The following is a 25,397-nucleotide window of genomic DNA, read 5'->3' as shown; positions in this document are numbered from 1 at the left end:
GACGATTTTTTTTTTTTAGTGACACACACACAACTGAACTCTACTGAAACTTTACCTTCACTTACATACAGAGCTGCAGCAATCTTAGACCGATGTACCCTGTCCTTGAACTACAGACAGCTTTCATGAAAACAGCCACATCGTTATTTTGGAATCGGATAAATGTTTCACTGAAAACTTCTGATTTATATCATATTTACATTTGAGATGCTCTGGTGAAGCGCCTCCCCTTCTCTGTTGTAATTCAAATACTTTGTATTTTACTGTAATTCTGCAACGACTGGCAAAAAAAAAGAATGTAAGATTAGGAAACCCCTAGTGCCATCACAAAAGACTTGAAAAAAACAGGTTTTGCTAAACAGAAATGTGCCTTGCGGAAGTGAAACCTTCATGCAGGCATGGCTGTTTGTTATTGTGTCTGCTCACCAACGTCTGTCAAGCATTTTGTCTTTATTATTATTATTATTTGTTTATTTAGCAGACGCCTTTATCCAAGGTGACTAACAACAACTAGGCTGTGTGAACTATGCATCAGCTGCAGAGTCACTTAGAACTACGTCTCACCCGAAAGACGGAGCACAAGGAGGTTAAGTGACTTGCTCAGGGTCACACAGTGAGTCAGTGGTTGAGGTGGGATTTGAACTGGGGACCTCCTTGTTACAAGCCCCTTTCTTGAACCACTGGACCACACAGCCTCCTGTCTCCCTCAACTTGGGTCAAAGCGTGTCAACCCACATCCTGAGGTGGGTCACTGGGACCCGGGTACGACCCAGGTACGTGGTTTCACATGCGGGATTGTCCGGACCTGGGTAGGAGTGCCAGTGTGAAAGGGGCTTTAGAGATATTCTACATATCGTTTTATTGGAGTGCAAAGCAGAAGTATTGCAGTTTTTTTTTATTCCAACTGACCCTATAGCAAAAGACTGAGACATAAACTGGTTAATTGTTCCAGAACTTGCCATCAACTACGAAAACTGAAACTTGGGAGAAACTAGGAATCGATTATACAGTTTTTGTTAGGGATATTGGAATCTCTGCATCCAATTCACAACATTATTTATTTAGCCTATTTATTTATTTAACCAGATTTACCCATTGAGGCCTCATTTACAATGGGAAACAATACAACACACAATTGCAATGTATAAATAAACAATGCAATAAAATGTGTGTGGTTCAGACTTAATCAGCAGCATACAAAGATCAAATAACAGAATAAATAAAACATATCTATATCTTAATGTGGACTGAAGGAGAAGCATTGGCAGGAGGTTCTACGCAATCCCCAAATTCGAGCTTTAAAACCAGAGAAAGAAAGACTATCAAATTCCATCTTCATACTATGGTGGAAACAGTTCCACATCTTCGGAGCTGATATCCAAAAGATAATTCTCCCGCATGTGTTTGAACCACATGATCAGAATCCTATGAGGGTAACACTCATTATCACACTCCCCTCGCTGTTAAATGAGCACTTTTAAAAATCTTTTTGACTCCTGTCACTCTATCTCAGAACCTTCAATACTACTCTAACTGTGATCAACGAATGCTGTATGAAAATGAAGCGTGTAGCTTTCCAGTCCTTCACGTTTCATTGGCTCTCACACTATACTCAAAATCATACACATCAAATCATATTGCAGCAGTAGTGAGGAAACAATACGCTTCTGCAATATGACCGAATACGACACATATCAATAAACTGAGATCTGGTCATGCAGCACAGTGCACGAGGGTCAGCAGTCGCTACAGAGAGAAAAAAAGAAAAAAAACGAATGGCGCGAGAGCGTACACCCTAGACTAGCTGTGAAGAATTTCAAAGGGTAAATATCAGAATTTTCTTCCAATGCATCGGGACGGGGTCATTTGCAAGGAAATCGGGACTGTCCCGATCAAACAATTGCTGCGCCTATTAAATTGGTACAAAATCCAGTATATAGATGTCCTTACCAAGTTCCATCACAATTAGATAAGTGGCACTTTCGAGTACATGTATGAAGCAGGTAGTGGCCTGGTCCACATACATGTTCAACAAAGAGTACTTTATGCACACTTTAATAGTTATGGATGCTGTTTCAGATGATACTATTACAAATAACACGCTTAACAGTGCTGCATTTGGAATGGTAAAATAACGTAATAAATCTGACGACAAACGTTTCGATAAGAAGTATTTTCCAGTGTTTTAAATTGAATTTTAATATCCTGTAGTATTGGCGTAACATTTACAGTAATCACAGCGTAATAACCACGCATTTATTCGTCAGATCCAGTGGCCCCTGATTGCAAATCAACAGAACACCGCGCAGAAAAGTAACAGTGCTGATTGGACAATCGCTGCAGTCGAACTACGTAAATGTGGGGGCGTCGTGCGCGGGATTTGACGTCTCATGCAGCTGCACCGAAAATTTAAGACGACCACATGTGACTTGCGTTTCAAACCTTGCCCAATTGACGAATCCTTAAATAAATATTACCCCCTACCGACGAAACTACTATTGAAGTAGTTTAATAAAGGAAACTGCAAAAAAATAAATACAAATACTACAATAAGGTAAGCAAGCGAAATTACCTTTTCTGTCGTTTTACTTTCGTATGTATTATTTCACTGAAAGTGTGTCGAAGTTGAAGGTAGTTCGTTTTTTGTACATAAAGAAAAGTCGTCAGTCTTGTTCCAGTTTTAAAACTTGTGTTGCTCCAGTTGAATATTGAGACGTTGTTTTAACTATGCTGCTGTAAATTAACCGCATGTTTTCTACATAAATATTTGATTAAATACATAATTTTGAATTCATGTTTACAACCTCTGTCACGTCTGCCTGTTGGTTCGTTACTAAAAACGACTCGCCACAAACACATTACTACACGTTCACTTCATACCATAATGTGTTTTTTTGTTTTGTTTTTGTTTTGTATAAATTCATGATTTGCAGGCAATAGTCTGTGATGTTAGCGGGGAGAAGTTCCTGGGCTGTTTTATCTGGTTTTCTAGTATCTCTTCCTTTGTTGCTCATTCTACCAAGGCCAAACGTCTGGGTGCGAGGAGTGGCGCTTGCAGCTGGGCACTGCAATTCCAATAAACCAAAAAAAAAAAAAAATAGTCTGCACTGCCCAGGACTGGTCAGTGCAATTTTTTTACGAACAGTGATCCTTACAGATTTGTGAAGCCAGTCTTTTCCAATAGCCTGGCGGTTATACTCTTTGTTAGAAAAGTTATTGGAGGAAATTAGCAGCAGAGAAGTTAAGGCCGAGAAAGCTTAAGGCTACTTTAAGGGACTTGAAATCGAATTGATGGACACAAGCTACTGGTCTGGAAACAGAAGAGATTGGAGATCAACTGGAACTTTCTGCTGTTGGAACAATTAAATACATGTGTGATAAGTTGCATTTTATAGTATTTTTTTCATGCAGTGTTATTTCTGTAAAATAGTTTTTGCTGTGCATGAGCTATAAACATTCTAACAAAGTGCAGTTTGAAGTTCTGTATATACCATTAGTTTCTGCCTGTGTGTACCTTAGGACAAATGTGCGTTTTGATTTGGATAGAAGGTGGTGCTTATGCAAAAAACAAAACAAAAAAAAACATAAATGATCAAACCTCTCAGTTCTACTCAATCACAAAAATCACATTTGCACTCTCAAAATCCGCCATACCGTCACACGTAAGGAACAATACTATACCACTGCTGCCTTAAACCTTTGTAAAGTAGCTTTATATTAAATACTTAACCACGTGGCTGGAATATTAAGACTATTTTATTATTTCAGGGGAGAAAACCATGCCTTATGTTTGTTATTTCAGGGGAGAAAACCCTGCCTTATGTTTTATTATTTCAGGGGAGAACCATGCCTTACTGATTCCTGAAATGGATTACAATCATTGTATTAAATTGTTTGCATGTCGTTTTTTTTTTTTTAAGCAGTATAGTTTTGAAACGGTTGAAGGCATGAAGGATATATGCAGGGAACATGCTCGCCTTCTGCTACACAACAAGTTTGTTGTGATCCTAGGGGACTCAAGTGAGTATGAAGTTTCACATCACCTATGCTGTATTTCAGATGGCCACTATGTGATTTTGGCATTTCTCTATACTGTAATACCAGGAAATATTGGCTTGCATTCCTGCAAAGTGTTTTTCTGTTAATTTGGTCTAAAATGCTTTCCAGTAAAGAATTAAAGAAAGTGTTTAAGTCTCGCCTTACCCAGACTGGTTAAACACTGATTTAATCTGTTACCTTTGAATTTCATTGTATTGCTTATGTGTTTTCAAAACGTGGGTTCCCTTGTCAGATTGTTGAGGCAAGCTCACTTGGCTCTGGCAAGACCCACCTTGACCGTTTTGAGATCAGTCAGCTGCAGTACTAGGAACTGGGCGAGCGCTGATGGGCTGATTGGCCTCCTTTTGTTCGTACATTTTATGTTCTTATATAATACAACATATTCAATTTGAATACATCTTGTCCGATTTTTATTTTTGGATGTCTCAGCTACTATGCAGCTGTTTATTTTTGCTTACGATTGTAAGTCGCCCTGGATAAGGGCGTCTGCTAAGAAATAAATAATAATAATAATAATATTTCCAATGCAGAACATTGCACAGCTGTAAACCTGTTTCTCCTCTCTCCCCCTTGCAGTTCAGCGTGCCGTTTACAAGGATCTGGTTTTGCTGTTGCAGAGGGACAGCTTTCTTACAGTGTCTCAACTCCGAGCCAAGGTAACAGGTTTCGGAGAGTTTTATCAGTTTTCTTTCTCAAACCTGTGTGTGATCAGGTTTGGGGTCAATTTGTGTTTAAGTTCCTGTTCCATTTTACAATTCATTTTTAAAATCAATTTACAATTCCTTCAAAGGAAGTAGAATTTGATATTTAACAGACATTAATCATAGTTGCAATTGTTCAACTGCTTTCATTTGAAGCCAATTGAATTGACTAACAGGGACTTCAGTTTAAGTAATTTGTTGCCACTGTAAGGAGCTCATTATAACAGAATGCTGGTAATTGCACATTTTGATCAATGATGTGTTGGAATTAATTAAAAGGGCATGGGAATTGGAACTGGAATTGTTTTTGAAAAATAGGAATGGATCCCTACGCTGTGTGTGAGGCTTAAAGCTGCAGTAGCACAAGTTGATGCGCTCTCTTTTACTCAAATTGGATTGCCTTTTTTTTTTTTTTTTGGTGACACACAGTACGGATAACGATTTTCAGAAAACACTTTGGTTTGGTTTACTTCCTCTTATCATGACCATGTTACCATCACCTCTTTCATGTTTCCTGTTTCATCACATGTACAGCACCGTCTGCAATCGGTACCCAGGCTGCAATACAGATTAATGGGTTGATGTTTTGCTACATAAATTGTAGTTTCCCATGGAGAAGAGAACCTGAAAATAGAATGTTGAAATAAGAGTACTCTAAATTATACACTACTTTAATATCCCCAGGGAATAATCGGTGACAGTTACAAACATTCTAGTTGTTGCAGATCAATACAGTAATATTGTATTCTGTTACTGCCTGTCTTTTAAAACACACCGTTTCCGGTGGGCTTCTGGCTCCGTCCTTGTTAGGGGGAGCTGAACTTTGAGCAAGACTTCCTGGTGGAAGGCGGGAAGATTGGTGGACTGACCAATGGGACGGAGTACAAGGAGGTACGGCAGTTTCGTTCTGCCCATCACCTTGTCCGCTTCTACTTCCTGACCCGTGTTTACTCAAAGTATGTGGAGAGCGTCCTGGCAGACTTCCAGGCAGGGCCACAACCAGATGTGCTGATTGTCAACTCCTGTGTGTGGGACGTATCCAGGTACGTTGGCTCCTGTGTGTGGAACGTATCCAGGTACGTTGGCTCCTGTGTATGTGGGACGTATCCAGGTACGTTGGCTCCTGTGTGTGGGACGTATCCAGGTACGTTGGCTCCTGTGTGTGTGGGACGTATCCAGGTACGCTGGCTCCTCTGTGTGTGTGGGACGTATCCAGGTACGCTGGCTCCCCTGTGTGTGTGGGACGTATCCATGTACGCTGGCTCCTGTGTGTGTGTGGGACGTATCCAGGTACGTTGGCTCCTGTGTGTGTGGGACGTATCCAGGTACGTTGGCTCCTGTGTGTGTGTGGGACGTATCCAGGTACGTTGGCTCCTGTGTGTGGGACGTATCCAGGTACGTTGGCTCCTGTGTGTGGGACGTATCCAGGTACGCTGGCTCCTCTGTGTGTGTGGGACGTATCCAGGTACGTTGGCTCCTGTGTGTGTGTGTGGGACGTATCCAGGTACGTTGGCTCCTGTGTGTGTGTGTGGGACGTATCCAGGTACGTTGGCTCCTGTGTGTGTGTGTGGGACGTATCCAGGTACGTTGGCTCCTGTGTGTGTGTGGGACGTATCCAGGTACGTTGGCTCCTTTTTAAGTGTTTTATATTTTTCCATTTTTAAAAGATACATGGTCATCCTCTGTTACACCGGCGTGAATCTGATGGTGAAACAGAGCCAGGTGATATGCAAACGGGTTGTGACTCAGTGACTGAGAAACAAACAGAACAAGCTAAAGACTAAAAGAAATATCATAATCAGCAGAAAATATCATAATAATAAAACAAATAATTAAACTCCTGATTTAAGTAAATCTAATGGTAACTTTTCTAGGTACAGAGTGATTTAGTTCCAGTAAACCTGGTGAAATGGGACCCACTTTCTACTACCGTTATTTATACTGTACTGTTTTGCATGTTAAATTCGTTAATCAGAAATAGTTACACTGGGAAAATATAACTGTTAATGCAATATGTAAAAGCGTTCTGGTTGAAAATGCAGGTTTTGAGATGGTATGTTTTTTTACAAATGCACATTTTTAAAGGCTAGCGTGGCCTCTGCATCTCCTTAAATGGTCACGCAAATTAGTTGTGTTAACGGAGTATCCCAAACATTACTTTTATTTACTTCTCTTTCCGTCTTACTTTAGAAAATGATTGCCAAACATCGGAACTCCAGAAGGCGTTGTAATTTGGTCACAGTATTTGTAATTCTAGCACAACACCCTTAACTTGCTCTGTTACTTTGGAGACGCCTGCACAGATGCAGTCCCATCAGTAAACACATGCAGAGGGCGGGGCAGAGGGGAGAAGGTGAGCTGGTGAGCTCAATCACATGCAGATTCAGTGAGTCACACCTGAGGGGCGCAGAAAAGCTCTGCGCTTAATGCAAAAAAATTGCCGATTCCAAATTGAATAAAAAATAAGATTCTTTGCTTAAACCTTCATTATTATTATTATTATTTATTTTTTAGCAGACGCCCTTATCCAGGGCGACTTACAATTGTTACAAGATATCACATTATACATTATTTCACATTATACAGATATCACATTATTTTACATACAATTACCCATTTATACAGTTGGGTTTTTACTGGAGCAATCTAGGTAAAGTACCTTGCTCAAGGGTACAACAGCAGTGTCCCCCACTGGGGATTGAACCCACAACCCTCCGGTCAAGAGTCCAGAGCCCTAACCACTACTCCACACTGCTGCCCTTCACACAAAAACGATGCACAAGATTGATTATCCATAATTGTCAAACGATACAGTGCATCAAGGAAAGTTTTCTGCAACTCTGCATTCTCTCCCACCCCCTTACGAGCAGTGGAAGGGGCAAGGCAACACGAGCAATCAGACAGCCATCATAAGTTGATGAACAACTTCCTACTCTCTGCAGATGACAAGACATCCATCATCATGGTCCACTAGGTGTATGAGGTCTACTGCCATGCCAGTGTGTTGGGGGTTCCTGTATCTCGGGGCACTGCTTATGCAGGTCTAATAGGAGACAAATGCATAATAGTGGCCCCAACATCACACTGTACCTCTATGAATTCCACTGCTATGATCAATGTCTAATGTGGCATCCACATGTTTGATGTGCATCAGTTCGTTGGGGTGGGGAACTGCATGCAGAGCAGCATGAGGGGAAGTGGTATATGTATGGTCAAGATCACAGGTGCATGACGGAAGGACTACCAATAGAGCTGTAATATGAATCGGTGTCCAAGCATAACTGTTGTATGGCATTGCAGATGTGCAATGGTGTTAACTAGCATCTGATTTGCTGTTCCCATCCTACCAGCGACTCGGTTTTGAAAATGCTTTTTAAGTACACCCCTCTGTGTATTCGATGTAAACAAACAAAAAGCGCACCGCCTTGAATCCAGAGCAGGACAACAGGCTTGTCTTCCTGGTAATCCGCCTTTAAATAAATCGTGCACATTTGAAGAAAACTGACTATGTAGTTTGCAATTATTTGGAGTTTCAAAATTAACTCGTATATAATGAATATTTAACTGTACAATAACGTTAAAATAAATTTGGATTTACGATCAGCTTGATCTGTAGCCGGTATGCATGTTGTGGTAAGTAAATCAAGGTATTATTATTATTATTATTATTATTATTATTATTATTCTGTTTTAGGCAGGGATTTCCGCATTGTGTGTTTGACAGATAGTGAAGGTTAGATGGTACAGTAACAAGATGCAGTGCATGATGCTGCAGCTGTCACTGAATCAAAAGATGGTTTTCATAAACTTGTGTCTAGTTTATATAGATTACATTCCAAGTACTGTAATCTGTTTGGAATAAATATTTTAGTAACAATCCTCTAGTATGTTAAACTTGCTTAGGCTTGTTGTAAATGTTGTGTTTTTTTTTCTCATCATGCTACCAAGGCATAATTACCCCTCGCATTCAGTTGTTGTGCACAAGCTTTATAATCACATCGGGGGCGGGGGAGGAATGGAGCGAAAATGTATGTGGGTGGTACAATCATTGATATTTATTCGTAAGATTTATAGTATGTATGTATGATATATAATATATATATATAATAATATAGTGTGTGTGTATATATAATATATATAAAATAAATAATATAGTGTGTGTGTGTGTGTGTATATATATATATATATATATATATATATATATATATATATATATATATATATATATATATATATATATATATAAAATTGTGAGAAGTGTTGAATTTAAATCAAGGGAAGTAATGTTAAAGCTTTACAATGCATTGGTAAGGCCTCACCTAGAGTATTGTGTTCAGTTCTGGTCACCTCATTACAAAAAGGATATTGCTGCTCTAAAAAGTGCAAAGAAGAGCAACCAGAATTATCCCAGGTTTGAAAGGCATGTTGTATGCAGACAGGCTAAAAGAATTGAATCTATTCAGTCTTGAACAAAGAAGACTACGTGGTGATCTGATTCAAACATTCAAAATCCTAAAAGGTATAGACAATGTCGACCCAGGGGACTTTTTTGACCTGAAAAAAGAAACAAGGACCAGGGGTCACAAATGGAGATTAGATAAAGGAACCAACTCCCCAGTAATGTTGTTGAAGCTGACACCCTGGGATCCTTCAAGAAGCTGCTTGATGAGACTCTGGGATCAATAAGCTACTAACAACCAAACGAGCAAGATGGGCTGAATGGCCTCCTCTTGTTTGTAAACTGTCTTATGTTCTTTATATATATATATATATACAGTACTGTGCAAAAGTTTTAGGCAAGTGTGAAAAAATGCTGTAAAGTAAGAATGCTTTCAAAAATAGACATGTTAATAGTTTATATTTATCAATTAACAAAATGCAAAGTGAGTGAACAGAAGAAAAATCTACATCAAATCAATATTTGGTGTGACCACCCTTTGCCTTCAAAACAGCATCAATTCTTCTTGGTACACTTGCACACAGTTTTTGAAGGAACTCGGCAGGTACGTTGGCCCAAACATCTTGGAAAACTAACCACAGTTCTTCTGTGGATTTAGGCAGCCTCAGTTGCTTTTCTCTCTTCATGTAATCCCAGACAGACTCGATGATGTTGAGATCAGGGCTCTGTGGGGGCCATACCATCACTTCCAGGACTCCTTGTTCTTTACGCTGAAGATAGTTCTTAATGAATTTGCTGTATGTTTGGGGTCGTTGTCATGCTGCAGAATAAATTTGGGGCCAATCGGATGCCTCCCTGATGGTATTGCATGATGGATAAGTATCTGCCTGTACTTCTCAGCATTGAGGAGACCATTAATTCTGACCTTCGGCGAACAAACTGCCTTCTGCTACAGCCAAATATTTCACATTTTGACTCATCAGTCCAGAGCACCTGCTGCCATTTTTCTGCACCCCAGTTCCTGTGTTTTCGTGCATAGTTGAGTCGCTTGGCCTTGTTCCACCTCGGAGGTATGGCTTTTTGGCCGCAAGTCTTCCATGAAGGCCACTTCTGACCAGACTTCTCCGGACAGTAGATGGGTGTACCAGGGTCCCACTGTTTTCTGCCAATTCTGAGCTGATGGCACTGCTGGACATCTTCCGATTGCGAAGGGAAGTAAGCATGATGTGTCTTTCATCTGCTGCAGTAAGTTTCCTTGGCCGACCACTGCGTCTACGGTCCTCAACGTTGCCCGTTTCTTTGTGCTTCTTCAAAAGAGTTTGGACAGCACATCTGGATACCCCTGTCTGCCTTGAAATTAATGCCTGGGAGAGACCTTGCTGATGCAGTATAACTACCTTGTGTCTTGCTGCTGTGCTCAGTCTTGTCATGGTGTATGACTATTGACAGTAAACTGTCTTCAGCAACCTCACCTTGTTAGCTGAGTTTGGCAGTTCCTCACCCAGTTTTATTCCTCTTTACACAGCTGTTTCTGTTTCAGTTAATGATTGTGTTTCATATTGAATTGATGATCATTAGCACCTGTTTGGTATAATTGTTTAATTATACACCTGACTATATGCCTACAAAATCCCTAGAAGAAAATACCTAGAAGAATTGATGCTGTTTTGAAGGCAAAGGGTGGTCACACCAAATATGGATTTGATTTAGATTTTTCTTCTGTTCACTCACTTTGCATTTAGTTAATTGATAAATATAATCTATTAACATGTCTATTTTTGAAAGCATTCTTACTTTACAGCATTTTCACACCTGCCTAAAACTTTTGCACAGTACTGTATATATAAAATGTGTGTGTGTGTGTATATATATATGTGTATATATATGTGTATATATATATATATATATATATATATACACACATTTTATATATATATGTAAATATAATAATGTGTGTGTTTTTGTATATGTACAGTTGTAGTCAAAAGTTTACATAGCCCAATGGAAAATTTACAATTTCTAGAAATTTCTCAAACAGAATTTCGTAGCAAAAGTTTTGCTTTTATGGATGAGGAAAAAATGATTTCCACGAGAGTAGATGTTAAAACTTCATGCTGATTTGAACTCTGCTCTCGCCAAGATAAGCACCAACTAAGACGTAGCTTTACAGTAAACTAATGTGATCCATATGTGTCTCCATCCGTTTACGTTTCCTTCCATATGATGATGTAGATATCATTCTGTCTGGTGTTAATGGCTGAAGTGTAATGCTGGCTCCAGGGATCAGCTTATTTTGCCTCCCTGGCGCATCAGCACACAACGGCTGCGATGCTGGCTCCGGGGATCAACCATAGTACAGCCTCCCCAGCGCATCAGCATGACAACCGTCTGGATTGAGCTAAGTAGGGTACATCTCTGGGGTCTTCAAGTGGGCACCTTCCATCCTCAGTGTTTCGTCGACTAGCCCACGACACCCCCCTCCGTCCCCCACTCAACTCGGCCCAGCTTACTTGCCTGTACATCAGCATTTCTTTCTTTCTATTGTGCTTGAGATCCCCAGCCAGAATCTTTCTGTCTCAACCACAGCCAGTTGCTGCTCCTCTCTGCTGTTTCAGATAAGTTTCAGATAAGTTCTTGCGACGCAACTCTTGGCCACTGAATCCGACGTCTCTGAGAAACCGGGTTGTAGAGTGTGCCACAAATCCTCGACAACCCACTTCCACTGGGTAAACCCGGACTCTCCATCCTCGCTGTTCCGCTTCAGTGGCTAGTTGAGCATACCGCAGTTTCTTCCTCTCATACGCCTCATCTACAGCATCCTCCCATGGCACTGTTAACTCTACCAGGTGAACAAGGCGTGCTGATCCAGACCACAAGACAATATCTGGTCGAAGGTTAGTGGTGGCAATCTCAGGTGGAAAAATAAGCCGTTGACCAACATCTGCCAGCATTTTCCAGTCTCTAGCAGCTTCCAGGTGTCCTCGGCGAGGATTGGTTTTAACACCTTTTCTTGGTGGTTGCTCTCCTGGGCGGAGGTGTGTTGTCTTTTGTGTGTAATGTTGCAAGAAATAGATGTTTAAAATTATTTATTTCAACGCAAAATTGTTCCATTTCATTTAAATTTCGAGGACTTCTCTTGTGCACGCCTTCAACTCATACCAAAGATTCTCAATCGGATTTAGATCGGAACTTTGACTAGGCCATTCCAGAACCTTGATTTTATTCTTCAACCATTCTGAAGTAGATTTTGATGTGCGATTTGGATCGTTGTGTTGGAATGTCCAGTTGTGCTTTTAAATTTTGTAGCAGAGGGTTTCGGAGAGATGAAAAATCTCTGCTGATTGGCGGTTTTCTGCTTTTACACTGTCCCCCCCCCCCCACCCCCATTTTAGTGAAGTATTTATATATATATATATATATATGGCATGTATAGCTCACCTTCAGACTGTGAGCACCATCTCCTGCCTTTATTATAAATGCTTTCCTGTTAAGTATACCGACGGTACGCTTGCGTCTTCTACAACAATGAAGTCCGCATTTTTGTATTGGTCCACATTCGTACCTGCGTACCAGTTATGTGAACCCCTGATTATGGATCAAGAGGGTACAAGGCGTTGGAAAGCCATATTCTCTGCAGAAAACATGTAGACATAATAAATACGCGTCGCAGTAACTACAGCCTGTCGTCTGCATTTTCTTTGTGACCTGATGTTGATGGAGACAAACATGGTGATCCAGCGAATTGTATAAAATACACCCCATATTTAAACAAGCATCTTTTGAAAAACAAGAAGTTGCCAGACATTTGATTCCCATAGAAGGACCCTTAAGTTTAAAAATGTTTCTATTAAACTTGCATGACAGCGGTGTGGAGTAGTGGTTAGGGCTCTGGACTCTTGACCGGAGGGTTGTGGGTTCAATCCCTGGTAGGGGACACTTGAGCAAGGTACTTTACCTAGATTGCTCCAGTAAAAACCCAACTGTATAAATGGGGAATTGTATGTAAAAATAATGTGATATCTTGTAACAATTGTAAGTCGCCCTGGATAAGGGTGTCTGCTAAGAAATTAATAATAATAATAATAATGACAAGCAACTGGTGTTTTTATTAGCACTATTTTCTTGTGTTTTTTTTTTTCCCATGGTAACAAATTAAGCAGAAAATGTCAACTTTGTGCTTTAAAATAAACATTTTCATATTAAAAGCTTGGATGTATTTGCAATACTAAACAAGTGGATGATTAGCTCAAGTTCAAGAGCTCTTGCCTTGTGTGTGCCGCACAAAGTATTTTGTAGGTTCAATGTTTAGGTATTATTATTTAAAGATAAAAAGAGGGAAAGAAAGATGCCACAAATAGAAATTAACAAGAACAATTGAATGTGTACATAGTTGTTTTTTTTTGTTTTTTTTTTTGCCCTTTAACAATTAAAAGGGAGTGACTTTCTGATGTAAACAAGTTGCATTTGAGATCCAAAGGAACAAGAACATTAAAACACATGCTGTACAGCGTTTTATTTCAGCTCTTGTGCACAGGTAAGAAAAAATAGATTTCACTTTAAACTAAATATATTTTCTCAAATCATTTTTTTAATTTTAGTAGTCGCCAATTTTTTTGTATTTCCTCCCAATTTAGAATATCCAATTGTTTTTGAGCTCAGCTCACCACTGCCACCCCCGCGCTAACTCTGAAGCGGCGAAGACGAAAACACACGCTGTCCTCCGAAGCGTGTGCTGTCAGTCGACCGCTTCTTTTCACACTGCAGACTCACCGTGCAGCCACCTCCAGAGCTACAGCATCGGAGGACAAAGCAGCTCTGGGCAGTTTACAGGCAAGCTCGCAGGCACCTGGCCAGACTGTGGGGGTCGCTAGTGCGAAGTGAGCCAAGGACACCCTGGCTGACCTAAGCCCACGCCCCTGGGCGGCGCTCGGCTTCCAACTTTTTGCCTGGATACTTGCATAGTTTCACAGACCCTATTTTACCGTCCTGGGAAAAAAAAAAAAAAAAAAAACCAAAAAACATTTACCTAATTTTGCTTGGCAGGTGCTATTTTGTTCACTCAAGTATTGGCATCTCTGGGTTTGTGAATCCAGCAGTTAAAGTTCACTTATTTGGTATACATTCTAATCTCAGGTGTAATCTGAATCTTAACTTCATTCAATTTCAGTTCCTTAAAAAAAAAATCCAACACTGCAGTGGATCCCAGATTCCTACCACTTCAACTTTTTATTTTTATTTTATTTATTTATTTATTTATTTATTTTTTAAATTTTTCCTCACTTTTCATCTCTGCTTTCAAATGATTGGCTACTGTCTTTTGGTATGCTATGGAATTCATTTTACCATGTGTTGGAGCTAAATTACCTGTGCCATTAGTGGAAAAACGGCCCCATAGAAGGATATTGCCACCTCCATGCTTGACAGTAGGTATGATGTTCTCTTCTTTGTATACCTCACCAGACTTCCTCCAAACGTAACGAATATCAGCGTGTCCAAATAGCTCTTGTTGTTTTTGTTTCATCACTCCACAAATCCTTTGACCAGAACCCATATCCATCATTTAAATGCCGTTTTGCAAACTTTAAGCACTTTTTTTTTTTCTTCCCTTGGCCTGCGACCTTCACCATGCAATACTACTTGTTCTTGGTGAAAGAATCTTCTTATTTCAGACTGAGGGAGCTTTGTGACAGTACCATGAGTCTTGTACTTCTTGATAATAGAAACCATAGTTGAAATTGTGATATTCAAATGCTTGGAAATCTGCTTGTATCCTTCTCCAGCTTTATGACAAAGAATTTTCTGCCTAAGATCTTCTGATAGATATTTACTTTGTCCCATATTGACTTATTGGTAAAGACAGCAATCATCCTATGCCAAACCCTTTTATACTCTCTAAGAAAGTTCACCTACAATCCAGCATTTTCTAGACTTGTCTGTAATTAGGTTCTGCATTATATTGACATTTTAGCACCTTGTAGACGACACTAACATAGCATCAAAGTGTATGAATACTTCTGAATTGGCATTTTTGGAGTTTTTGCAAAAAAAAATTCTATATATTTATTAGTGTTGTAAATCGAACCCTGACTTTGACATAGATTGTCGTGCAAATTCTAATGACGATTATTGATCAGTTAAAATGCTTAAAAAAATAAATAAATAAATAAAATTCCTTCACAAACTGTTTAAAGGGAGTAAATTTAAGAAACAACAAAAAACAACCCCACTGTCCAAAGGAGAAAAAAATACATTAACGCTATGGCCTATTCACATGGAAATAATTCTCCTTTTTTTTTTTTAATTTTTTTTATTTTTTGCTGTTGAGGTTACAATTTATGAATTGCGTAGCCCAGCTTCTGGCGAATGCAGCAGTCCCTGGCCAGTATGCCGCGGCTGCAGAGATGCATTTCACTTTTTGCTGTCATTTAATCTAAACGTTTACATGTCTTGTATAGCCACTTTAGATTTGCATTATCTTCAGTGAATACAACTATAGCGTAATTTTTCCAAGCAGTACATTAGAGGTAGCCTACCCTTTCCTGCAACGGAACTTTCCACAGGGACACGTTCTCCGGTTGAGCATTTTATTTTGCATCTCCATACTTGGAATATGTATAATATCTCTCTCATACATATGTGGATTTATTATTAATTGACTTACTGTCCACATCGCAACCAGGATATGTAGAATATCTCTTTCATACATGATGTATAGGCCTAATCAATGTACGTGCCACGTTGCAACCAAAAATGGGGGGGTGGGGTTACCCAGTAAAAAAAACAATTAACATTTTTTATCTTTTATTATTAGTCTAAATAGTTACACATTGCCAAATACTATTGTATTGAACCCAGTTCCCCAAATTAATTTCCTACAAAAGTTCACAATACAACTATTAAAAGCATTCATATTACAACTATTAGTAGCCTGTACATTAGATAATTTTTTTTCCTGTTTTTATTTAGAAAAACAAGCAGATCTGTGCTTTTATTTTTTTTTTTTGCTGGTGAGATTCCCAGCACAGCTGAAAACTCGTTTAATTGGGGTGCTTGAGGCATTACTAAGCGAAGGATATGCTTGTTCTCTTTCCTTACACCACATCAGAGAGTCTTCACCAAATCCAAGAACTGGTTCCATGGCATATCGCTTGATTTTCTGCATCTGCCTTTTCTGCCACGCCAGAAGTTTCATGAGCACTGTTATCTGTAACTGCAATAAGGTCTTGCAGCCAGCCCAGTGTTTCCCTCTTCATTTTTAAACCTTGGGTGTAGTAGACAGGCTAGACCAAGAATGGTCTGGGCATCTTCAGCCTGATTTCTCAAGATGTTCTCCAAGTTCTTTGTTCTGCATATTAGCAACCAGCCTTATCAGAACCGGGTCAAGAACAGCAGCATGTATTGCTGTGGTCTGTTCTGTAACCCCAAAATGTCGAGGGAGAAGTTCCACCATGACACCACGTCCTATATCCGCTTGTGGCCCTTAGAGTCCAGCAGGACATCCTGCTAAGCTCTTGAATGCTTGTGGCGGTCGGGCTTCTGTGAGAATCCAACTAGGCTCGTGCATTTTCCAATGACCTTGGAAAATCGAGTGATGCTCTCACAGCGAGGTTGATGTGTCCGTAACAGCCTCTATGCTGCCAGCCCAAGATGTCAAGAGCCTTTTTTTTTGTTTTTGGCATTGTCAGTTACAGCAATGTTCTCTTTTAATATCTTTTGCGATCTTTCCCCCCTGTGTGTTGTACATCAAATTTCTGTGTGCTCAGGACATAGGCAAAAAAAAACATTTTTAGCTGTTAGTTTAGTGGTGTGGGGCGGGAAAGGTATTGAAATATATATTAGTAAAACGCATTGTAGAAACCACTTTATATTGACACATTAAACCGTAGCGGTCCATTTATTAAGCACGTCAGGTCAAATTTATTTTCACACGTGCAGTTTATTTTAGACGCGCTGTTTTAAAAGTATTTTTCACAGTAAAACAGGTTTAAAAGGCACTGCATATCAACGGGAGACTCAGTACTGCATCTCCAGCACCGCCCCACCCCTTGTTCACTGTATTTTTCAAATAACTCTTAATAGTACATACCAATAAATCATCTCTTGATCACTCGTTTTATCACCAAACTCCTCAATAATGCGATCCAAGTCGTTATTTTATTACTATAACATCTAAAAAAGCTCTGCAAATGTCTGATATTCTTTGAGCGCTGGATGTGGAAGCAGCTATCTTGTTTGTTTATGTCCGTGTTATCTATGTGATGCCGGGTCTATCAGTATTCATGAGATACGCTTTTTTTTTTTTTTCGGCTTCTCTCTGCTCCTATCATTGAATGGTTGGTTTTCTCCTTTTTTTTCTGGAGAAAAAATGACTAGAAACCTGTTTTTTGCGTCTCTTTGATGTCGGACAGGGTCCGACATTGGACCGGAAAGGGAAAATTGCGATGTCGGACCAGGTCCGACATAGGACTGCAAAGGGTGAATGCTTTTCTCAGTTTTCGACGGTTGAAAACCATATTAAGTTTGCACATATTAATTAAATATGAAACCTATGTAGAATATTAAATGTTCGACTTGCATTTGAGATTCCATTCTTTGTCAATGAAATAGTCATGGTGTCATAGCTGTCTGCACTGATCGATGTCCACGTCATGGGTTATGGCAGCGTTTGTCGCTTTTGATAAAGCTGGTCTGAGTTTGGTACATTCTTCGTTGTTCATTCTTGGTATCAGCGTGTCGCTGAAATAAGGCAGCAATGGTACTTTTGTAGTGTTTGGCAGCCTTCATCAGTTTTATGAATGACTCTGACTCCACTGTTCGCAGCGGGCACAGGTCAGCAATTAGATATTTAGTGATTGCTTCTGTGAGAAGTTAGGCCAGAGGGCTTGTTGTGAGGTGTTGTGTTTGGCAGAATGCTGCTGTGAATTATTTTTTTTTTTTTTATATATTTTTTCTGGAGATTGTTTCAGATGTACAGCTAAGTTTGTATTTCCATAGGTAGTTTTCCGTTTGCATATTGCACACACTGCCTTGTCCTTGTTTACAAAAGGTACATCGTCTTGTCCTTTTTAAATTTTCCAGAAACGAAAATGCTTCCAAACAACATTACTTTTGGTTGCTCCTGGTTCCCTTTCAAGTAGGGAATATTAACCATGACAAAATGGGTGTTTCCTTTTAAGACACCCGAACTGAAAACAATATGAAAGCTTCTCTACAATCAGCCATTTTCTTTTTTCAACCGTGCTGATTACTCCTGAGAAGTGTATCTCTCTTCTATACCTATTGGCGCTTTTCTAGCTTGCTTTTAAGTTTAATATAAAAAGTTTAAATATAAATAAATATATAATTTTACAGAATCTCTGAAGTAAAATATTATTTAGAGCGTTTTTTCTGTTATTAGTCTGGGCTGGTTACGTCCCACCATTGCCTTGTGTGAATGGGAAGACTGCGGCTCGATTAGCCGTTCCTTCCCGGGATCCTAGTACATTAGACTGACTTGCTCCAGTTGGAGGTTTATATATATATATATATATATATATATATATATATATATATATATATAATATATATATATATAATTTCTGTAAATTTTATCTTGTATTTATTACATGTAAGTAAATAAGAATATTTTGTGGACTGTGTGGTTTCGCTTTTGTTTCCACCCTGGGTGTGTGTGTATATATGAGGGAAGTATTGAAAAATTCAGAGCAGCTATTGTAGGTATTCATACTAACAGCTTGCTGTTTTAGTACTGCTTCTGCAGACTATTACAAAGGCTTTTTGAAGCAGGCTTTTTCTATTTTCTTGCATGAATTTAGAATTGGTCAGTGGCTGACTCGCAGGTGGGCATCCCTGTTGATTCACCACATACAATAACTGCGACATACACTAACTTGCCATTTGCAGTAACTGATTTTTTTTTTTTATTGCACTCGATCTCGCTTGCGAGTTTTTGAGGTTACTGCTTCTGTACAGAGTGCATCGAGTCGGTGCAGAGAGTACTGTGTAGGTACAGAGTGTCTGTACCGAGTGCCTAGTGCACCAAGTGCAGTGTGCAGGTACTAATATATAGTACCAAAATAATTTCCACTTTTTAGTGTATTGCACAGCATTGTTAACATGTCTTGGTTCCATCCATGTACCTCTTGCAAGGCCAAGCTGCCTGCACAGGTGGTCGCATGGAGTGCATTGTGTGCCTCGGACCCAAACATGTGCAGAAGGCTTTGACATCAATCACGTCATGTGATTATCTGTGCATCATTCAAGAAATGTACTCTCGAGAACGGAGTAGCACGTCACTCTAGAGAACGAACCCGCACCCCTGCGTTCAGCATCGTCGCGCTCCACCAGTGAAGCTGGTCCCCCTTCTCGTGGTCCTACCTCTCGTTCCTTGCCGTCTTCCTAAGCGGAGGAGGAAGAAAGCCCACCGATCATGTTCAGCAGGCAGGGGGCAGATTGACAAGATCTGGGAAGCGGTTTCGAGCCAGCAAGCAATCCTTGTGGAACTGCTGAAAGAGTGCTTGGCTCGACCGTCGCTGCCAGTAGTGTCACAGACTGCTCCGTATGCACCCTGCCTCAGAGGAGGTGGATGATCAGCTGGTCCTCCCATCAGATGATGCGGAGTCTGTGCCATGCCAGTGGCACAGCTCTGCTTTTGGCCGAGCTTATGCCTTTTAATGCAGCGAGCGACTGCAGTGTTTCAGGTGCCCTGGCCTGTGGCGCAGACTGAAAGGCGCTCTATGATGAGCAGCCGACAGTTACGCCTGCTGCCCCTCTGGTCCACCTGGACTTCCTGTACGAGTTACAGTCCACCTGGGAACATCCGGCCACGACTGGCGATTTTTCCCGTTCAATGGCTGCACTGTACAGGGTTTCTGGTGCTGACAAGCTGGATCTTACCCACTTTCCACCAGTAGAGGCCACCATTGCTTCACTTGTTCAGCCTGCTAACTTGTCTTTTGCTTTCCAAGGACGCAGCATGACCAAACAAGCAATGCAGAGTGGCTGACCTGAGGTCATTCTCAAGAAAGCATATACAGCTAGTGCGTTCTCTGTTAGGCTGGGAAGCTACAACAGCATCCTTGTAGCTTACCAGGCTCCCCTTAACGGGTCTATTGCTGACACCCACAAGCCCTCGTCTTTCCAATTAGACGAGTTGATGCTTATTCGGGTGGCCACATTCGGAGACCACCTGCTATCGCTTTCCGCGGGGGCAGGTGTGCTTTTAAGCGCCCTATGCCTAGACAAGACGCAGGCTGTACCTCGGGCGAAGCAGCAGCCCTAGGATATTGCTGCTACAGGCCCAGGGCTTTTTCTCCAGAAGCCACTTAGGCTACTGGAAATGGTGCCTCAGACCCATGAGTGCTCAACATTGCAAACTGGTTACTCGCTCCAGTTCCAACATGGCCCTCCTCTCTGGGGCATGACAATAACAACTGTCTCAGACCCGCAAGCCGTCGCCCAGGTGGCTGAGAAGGTAGCAGCTTTTCCGCAAAAGCGGGTCATTTGCATAGTAGACCCCCTCAACAAGAATGGGGGGTTCTACTCCAGGTATTTTCTAGTGACTCGATCTAGATCCTCGATCTCAGGCAGGTGAACTTGAACTTGTATCTGAGTCTGAGACGGTTCAAGATGCAGACTTTGCAATGGCTGTTAGTCCATTAGGCTAGGCGACTGGTTCACCACAGTGGACTTTGAAGGATGCCTATTTCCATATCCCAGTAAAACCAGCGCACAGGAAATACCTGAGTGTCGCCTTTTCAGAGAACCGTCTACCAGTTCTGCGTCCTACTGTACGGTCTCCCTCTAGCCCCATGCATTTTTTATGAAATGTATGGAGGCTATACTAGCCCCACTGAGACTCCAGTGTGCTCAATTATCTGGACGACTGAGGTTTCTGGGCTTGATGGCGGCAGCATCAAATATCCTCCCACTGGGTGTTTTGCATATTTGCCATCTGCAGGTTTGGTTCAACCGCACAGCTGCTCTGGTGGTTTTGAACTGCAACCTCCTGTTGACAGTGTCCTGACACCTGTCTACAGGCTATCTCTTGGTGGAGACAGCCAGCCCATCTGTGTCTCTGCGTGGCGCTGGGCAGCATCACCAGGAGAGGTCATCGCCACAGACGCGTCCGAAACGGGTTGGGGCAGAGTGTGGAATGGCAGGGGCGTACAAGGGGTGTGGCAGGGTCGCCACATCAATATTTTAGAACTGCAGGCCGTGTATCTGTCCTTTTCAGGAATTTTAGGAGCAGGTTCGGGGGAGACATGTGCTCGCCTGCACTCAAGAGGGCAGAAGTTGACCTGTTTGCCTCTTGAGAGTTGATACACTACCCCCTGTGGTTCTCCATAAATGGAGAAGGGAAACCTCTGGGGGTAGACTCACTGGCACACCTGTAGCCAGCACGTCTGCTGTATGTGTTTCCACCGCTTGTGCTGCTCCCGTTGTGTCTGGAGAAGATCAGACAAGACCGGGCCAGGGTACTCCTAATAGCCCCTTACTGGCCCAGGCAGCCATTTCGGTATGCCATGTAAAAATAGATTCATTCTCCCCAGGAGTTCATTTCCTGGTGGGGCAAATTTTGAAAGGCACCCGGTGGCTTAGGCCACTGGTGAAGGATTTAATTCCTCGCTGGAGGTTAAATGTAGTGCTTAATGCACTAAGAAAACCTCCATTTGAGCCCATGCATTCAGCTGAGCTCAAATTCCTGTCTTTTCAAGACAGATTTCTTGCTTGCCATCACTTCTGCTAAGAGAGCGAGTGAAATGCAAGCATTTTCAATCTCAAAAGATGGCTAATTTTCAGAGGCCAGAACGAAGGTCACCCTTTGTATTAACCCAGCTTTCCTGCCAAAGACCGTCTCAGTTTTCCACATTAATCAGTCGGTGGAATTGGAGGCTTTTCATCCCCCTCCTTTCCAACCTGACAAGGAGCGCCAGCTCCATATGCTTTGCCCAGTGCGGGCGTTAGCATGCTGTGTGGAGGGGACTGAAAGCTGGAGGCAGTCGGAGCAGCTGTTTGTTTGCTACGGGTCGAAGTCCCAGGGACAGGTTCTGGCTATGCAGCATCTGTCCAAATGGTTAACACGCACAGTACAAACTGTGTATGAACTAGGTAATCTGTCCCCACCTGAGAAGCTCACTGGCCATTCCACCAGAGGTCAGGCAACATCTATCCCGGACATTGTGCAGCGTTGTTATATATATATATATATATATATATATATATATATATATATATATATTATATATATATATAGTGTGTATATATATAAATAATAATTTATATTATATGACAAGTTTTTTTTAATTGTATGGAGTACTCTAATTAAAATATCGATTTGTTATCAATCGTAACGATAATCCAAATTATCTATCAAGCCTTATATAGTGTGTGTGTCAGTGGTTGGAAATTCTGGCCTATGATTGGTTAAAACCTCATCATAGAAGCAAAAAATAGATTGAACTGACATCCTCACATCACTCAGTCCCACCCCTTTTCAAAGGAACGTCATTCATCTCCACTCCACAAAAAGAGAAAATGGCTAAACACCGATTTCTGTGACTTGACAGAAAATGAATTGCTAAACATACTACAAAAGAAAGATGCTCCAAACACTGAAATGTTTTCTGAAATTCAAACAAAAACTTAAACGAATATCACAGGTGGGATATAAACTGGATTATGCACCAGTTAGCAAACCAGATGGAGTGTATGCCAAAAAAACCTTAACTATGTGTTGTGAATTCTGTATTTATTTACATATGCTGAATCTGTCAATATACACACTCACACCGACTTTGTCTTTTTAGAGGTTTGTAAATGCTACACGTCTGCATATTATTTAAGAATTAAATTTGTCTGTTTTGCTCAAGCTATTGTGAATTGACACTTTCATACTGGTTCCAGAGGTTTTGCCAAATGATTACTTCTCCAGAGAATTTCAGTGATCAGTTTTGGGAAGTTAATTATTTGTTTAGGTGGTTCTTGTCTTAGCCTGGAGACGACTGAACTGGCAGAGCTGCCTCTTATCCTCTCGCTCCTTCCGTACTGTTCTCCCAGCATGGGTTTTCCACAAGCTCAATTGCTCCCGATAGTCCTGGGTGCTTTCCATCTCTTCGTCTTAATCCCTCCAGTTCGGTTCCTGCTTCTATGTCTCGGTCCAGCTCGTTTCAATCCCTTCCTTCATCGATAGTTGGTCCAGGAGTTCAAGCCTGTCTGCGTCTGGGTGTTCAGCCTTTTAATTTTTATATTTTGTATAGTATCTTTTGTGGTAGATGTACAAATTGTTTGTTTTCTTGTCTTAAGTGGTTCCGCCATGTTCTCTCTTTCTCTGCCTTTCCCAGGTTTCAGCACCAAGTTGTTCAGTACTATTTGTTTTTAAAGGAATATTTCAACACATTGATTCAACTTAAAACTATTCTTTATTCCTTAACATTTACATTCTGAAGTTGAATTGAGGCAACAATAAACCCAGCAAGCTCCGTACTGTAGTAAACAGTTTTTGCTCCTTTCTCTTATCTTGGGGAATGTAGTCTCTTTGTTATGTACACTAAAGTCCCCCTAATGTAACAGCTTTTTTGTGAACAACATAAACAATCATTAACAAGCTGCAACATGAGGGTTGGAGGCACTCTGCTTCGCCTCGTGTTGCACAACACCCTGAGGCATCTGTATATTGGATGTATACCGACACCGTGTGTGTGTGTGTGTGTGTATAATGTTTAGATTCTGTTCTACATATCTGAAGGCTATGTCGTAAAGGTCGTCACGCTCTTTGTAAAAATGTATGTCTGCTGGGGAACAAAGACCTTGATGATGAATAACATGCATTGGATATTGATAGAGAAATGAAGTGCACAGCTGAATGGAATAGCTGGTTCAAGTGTTTTCCAGAACCAATGATTTTGTTGTGAGCGTCTTGTTTCATTATAGGCTGTATATTGAGTGCCAGCAGTGGTAGATTAAATCTGCTTTATGATTTAATAGATGCCGCAGGTGGACCATGAAGCATAATAACCAGTAATGTTTGCTGAGGCGCTAATCCAAGGCAATTAAAAGTTCAGACTGACCTTTTACATGCAAAGTCTGCACAAAATGCTTCTGTGTTTTTATGTGCGCGAATGTCTAATGCACTAGTATTAAATGAAATAAGAAATGACCTGTTCAGAGCTTATGTATAGACTTTTAAATTTTTCATTGGTTACATTTATTTTATTTGGGATTTACCCTACCCTTCCACTTCCACAGTGTAGGGGGAACTCTGCTTTTATATATTAGAAGAATCAAAAGATCGAGGCTCCATTTTGAATAAATAAAACATTTGAATATTCATGTACTTTAATTATGCTGTCGTGGTAACGGGCTGTAATACGTAAAATGACCTGACATATGTAAAAATCACATTTTGGACATAATTGACTTTTTATTAAAGTACAAAAATATAGCAGATTTTACATAGATGTGAATAAATGTGCTAAACATTAACAGATTTAGAAGAAAACCCTTTAATGGTAAGCAGTGGGGTAGTGAGGGGGAGTGAGCAACATTCTGATATGGTTTTCACTGGATTTAATGTATTATTATTATGCATTGTTCCTCACTATCTTGTAAAGCGCTTTGTGATGGTGGTCCACTATGAAAAGCGCTATATAAAAAAAAAAAAAAGATTGATTTGATGGTTTGAGCAGAGCCACACTGCCAGTGCAGAATGTCCAAACCTTCCGGAACCAAATAATTACACATTTATAATTAAGACGACAAAAGTTCTAGGCTAAGCTTCATATTTCTATTTCACTTGACTGATGCTAGCAAAGAAGGGGGTTTCCGGTAGCAGCTGATGCAGACATAAGTTCCTTTTCCTTTTTGGCTACCAAAAAGTGGTATCTATAAGAATCTTCGTGTCACAACCAGATGTTTCTGCAGCCCTGCTGACTCCCTTTCGCGTGTCTGCAGGTACGGCCCGAGCTCCATGGAGGAGTATAGAGTGAACCTGGGGAAATTCTTCACCCGCCTAGGGGAGGTGCTGCTCCCGGAGTGCCTGGTCATGTGGAATATGGCTATGCCTCTCGGCAAAAAGATATACGGGGGCTTTCTCATACCCGAGGTAAGCAGCAGGTGCAGACCAAGCGCTGTGAAACCAAACCTGGCTCTTCTCAATCATTCAAGAATGCGTGCTCGGCTGTGGGAGTTCTGGTGACTTCCTTTTTCTGTTTTTTATTTTAAAGATATATATTTTCTTC

The 25,397-nt window shown here is 40.8% G+C and overlaps 1 protein-coding gene across 7 annotated transcripts in view; it reads left to right on the top strand.

Moving 5' to 3' along the window:
• Nucleotides 1–2,358: 2,358 nt before the first annotated feature.
• The window catches only part of fam113 (family with sequence similarity 113), a 34,464-nt gene continuing 11,425 nt past the window's right edge, over nt 2,359–25,397 (top strand). For 4 of the 7 annotated variants that reach the window (XM_059033922.1, XM_059033927.1, XM_059033908.1 and 1 more), the window contains exons 1-5: nt 2,359–2,554; nt 3,921–4,020; nt 4,636–4,715; nt 5,571–5,803; nt 25,111–25,261. In XM_059033922.1, the coding sequence (XP_058889905.1) occupies nt 3,948–4,020; nt 4,636–4,715; nt 5,571–5,803; nt 25,111–25,261 (537 nt within the window). In that variant the 5' untranslated portion in view covers nt 2,359–2,554; nt 3,921–3,947. Of the gene's footprint in view, nt 2,555–3,098; nt 3,373–3,920; nt 4,021–4,635; nt 4,716–5,570; nt 5,804–25,110; nt 25,262–25,397 lie in introns of those variants that run through there. The other 3 variants (XM_059033912.1, XM_059033921.1, XM_059033915.1) reach the window with 3 other exon arrangements.

This window comes from Acipenser ruthenus, chromosome 1, assembly GCF_902713425.1.
Source record: "Acipenser ruthenus chromosome 1, fAciRut3.2 maternal haplotype, whole genome shotgun sequence".
Lineage (NCBI taxonomy): Eukaryota > Metazoa > Chordata > Actinopteri > Acipenseriformes > Acipenseridae > Acipenser > Acipenser ruthenus.
Note: the sequence above shows the minus strand (reverse complement) of the source record. Positions and strands in the feature narration are given on the sequence as shown.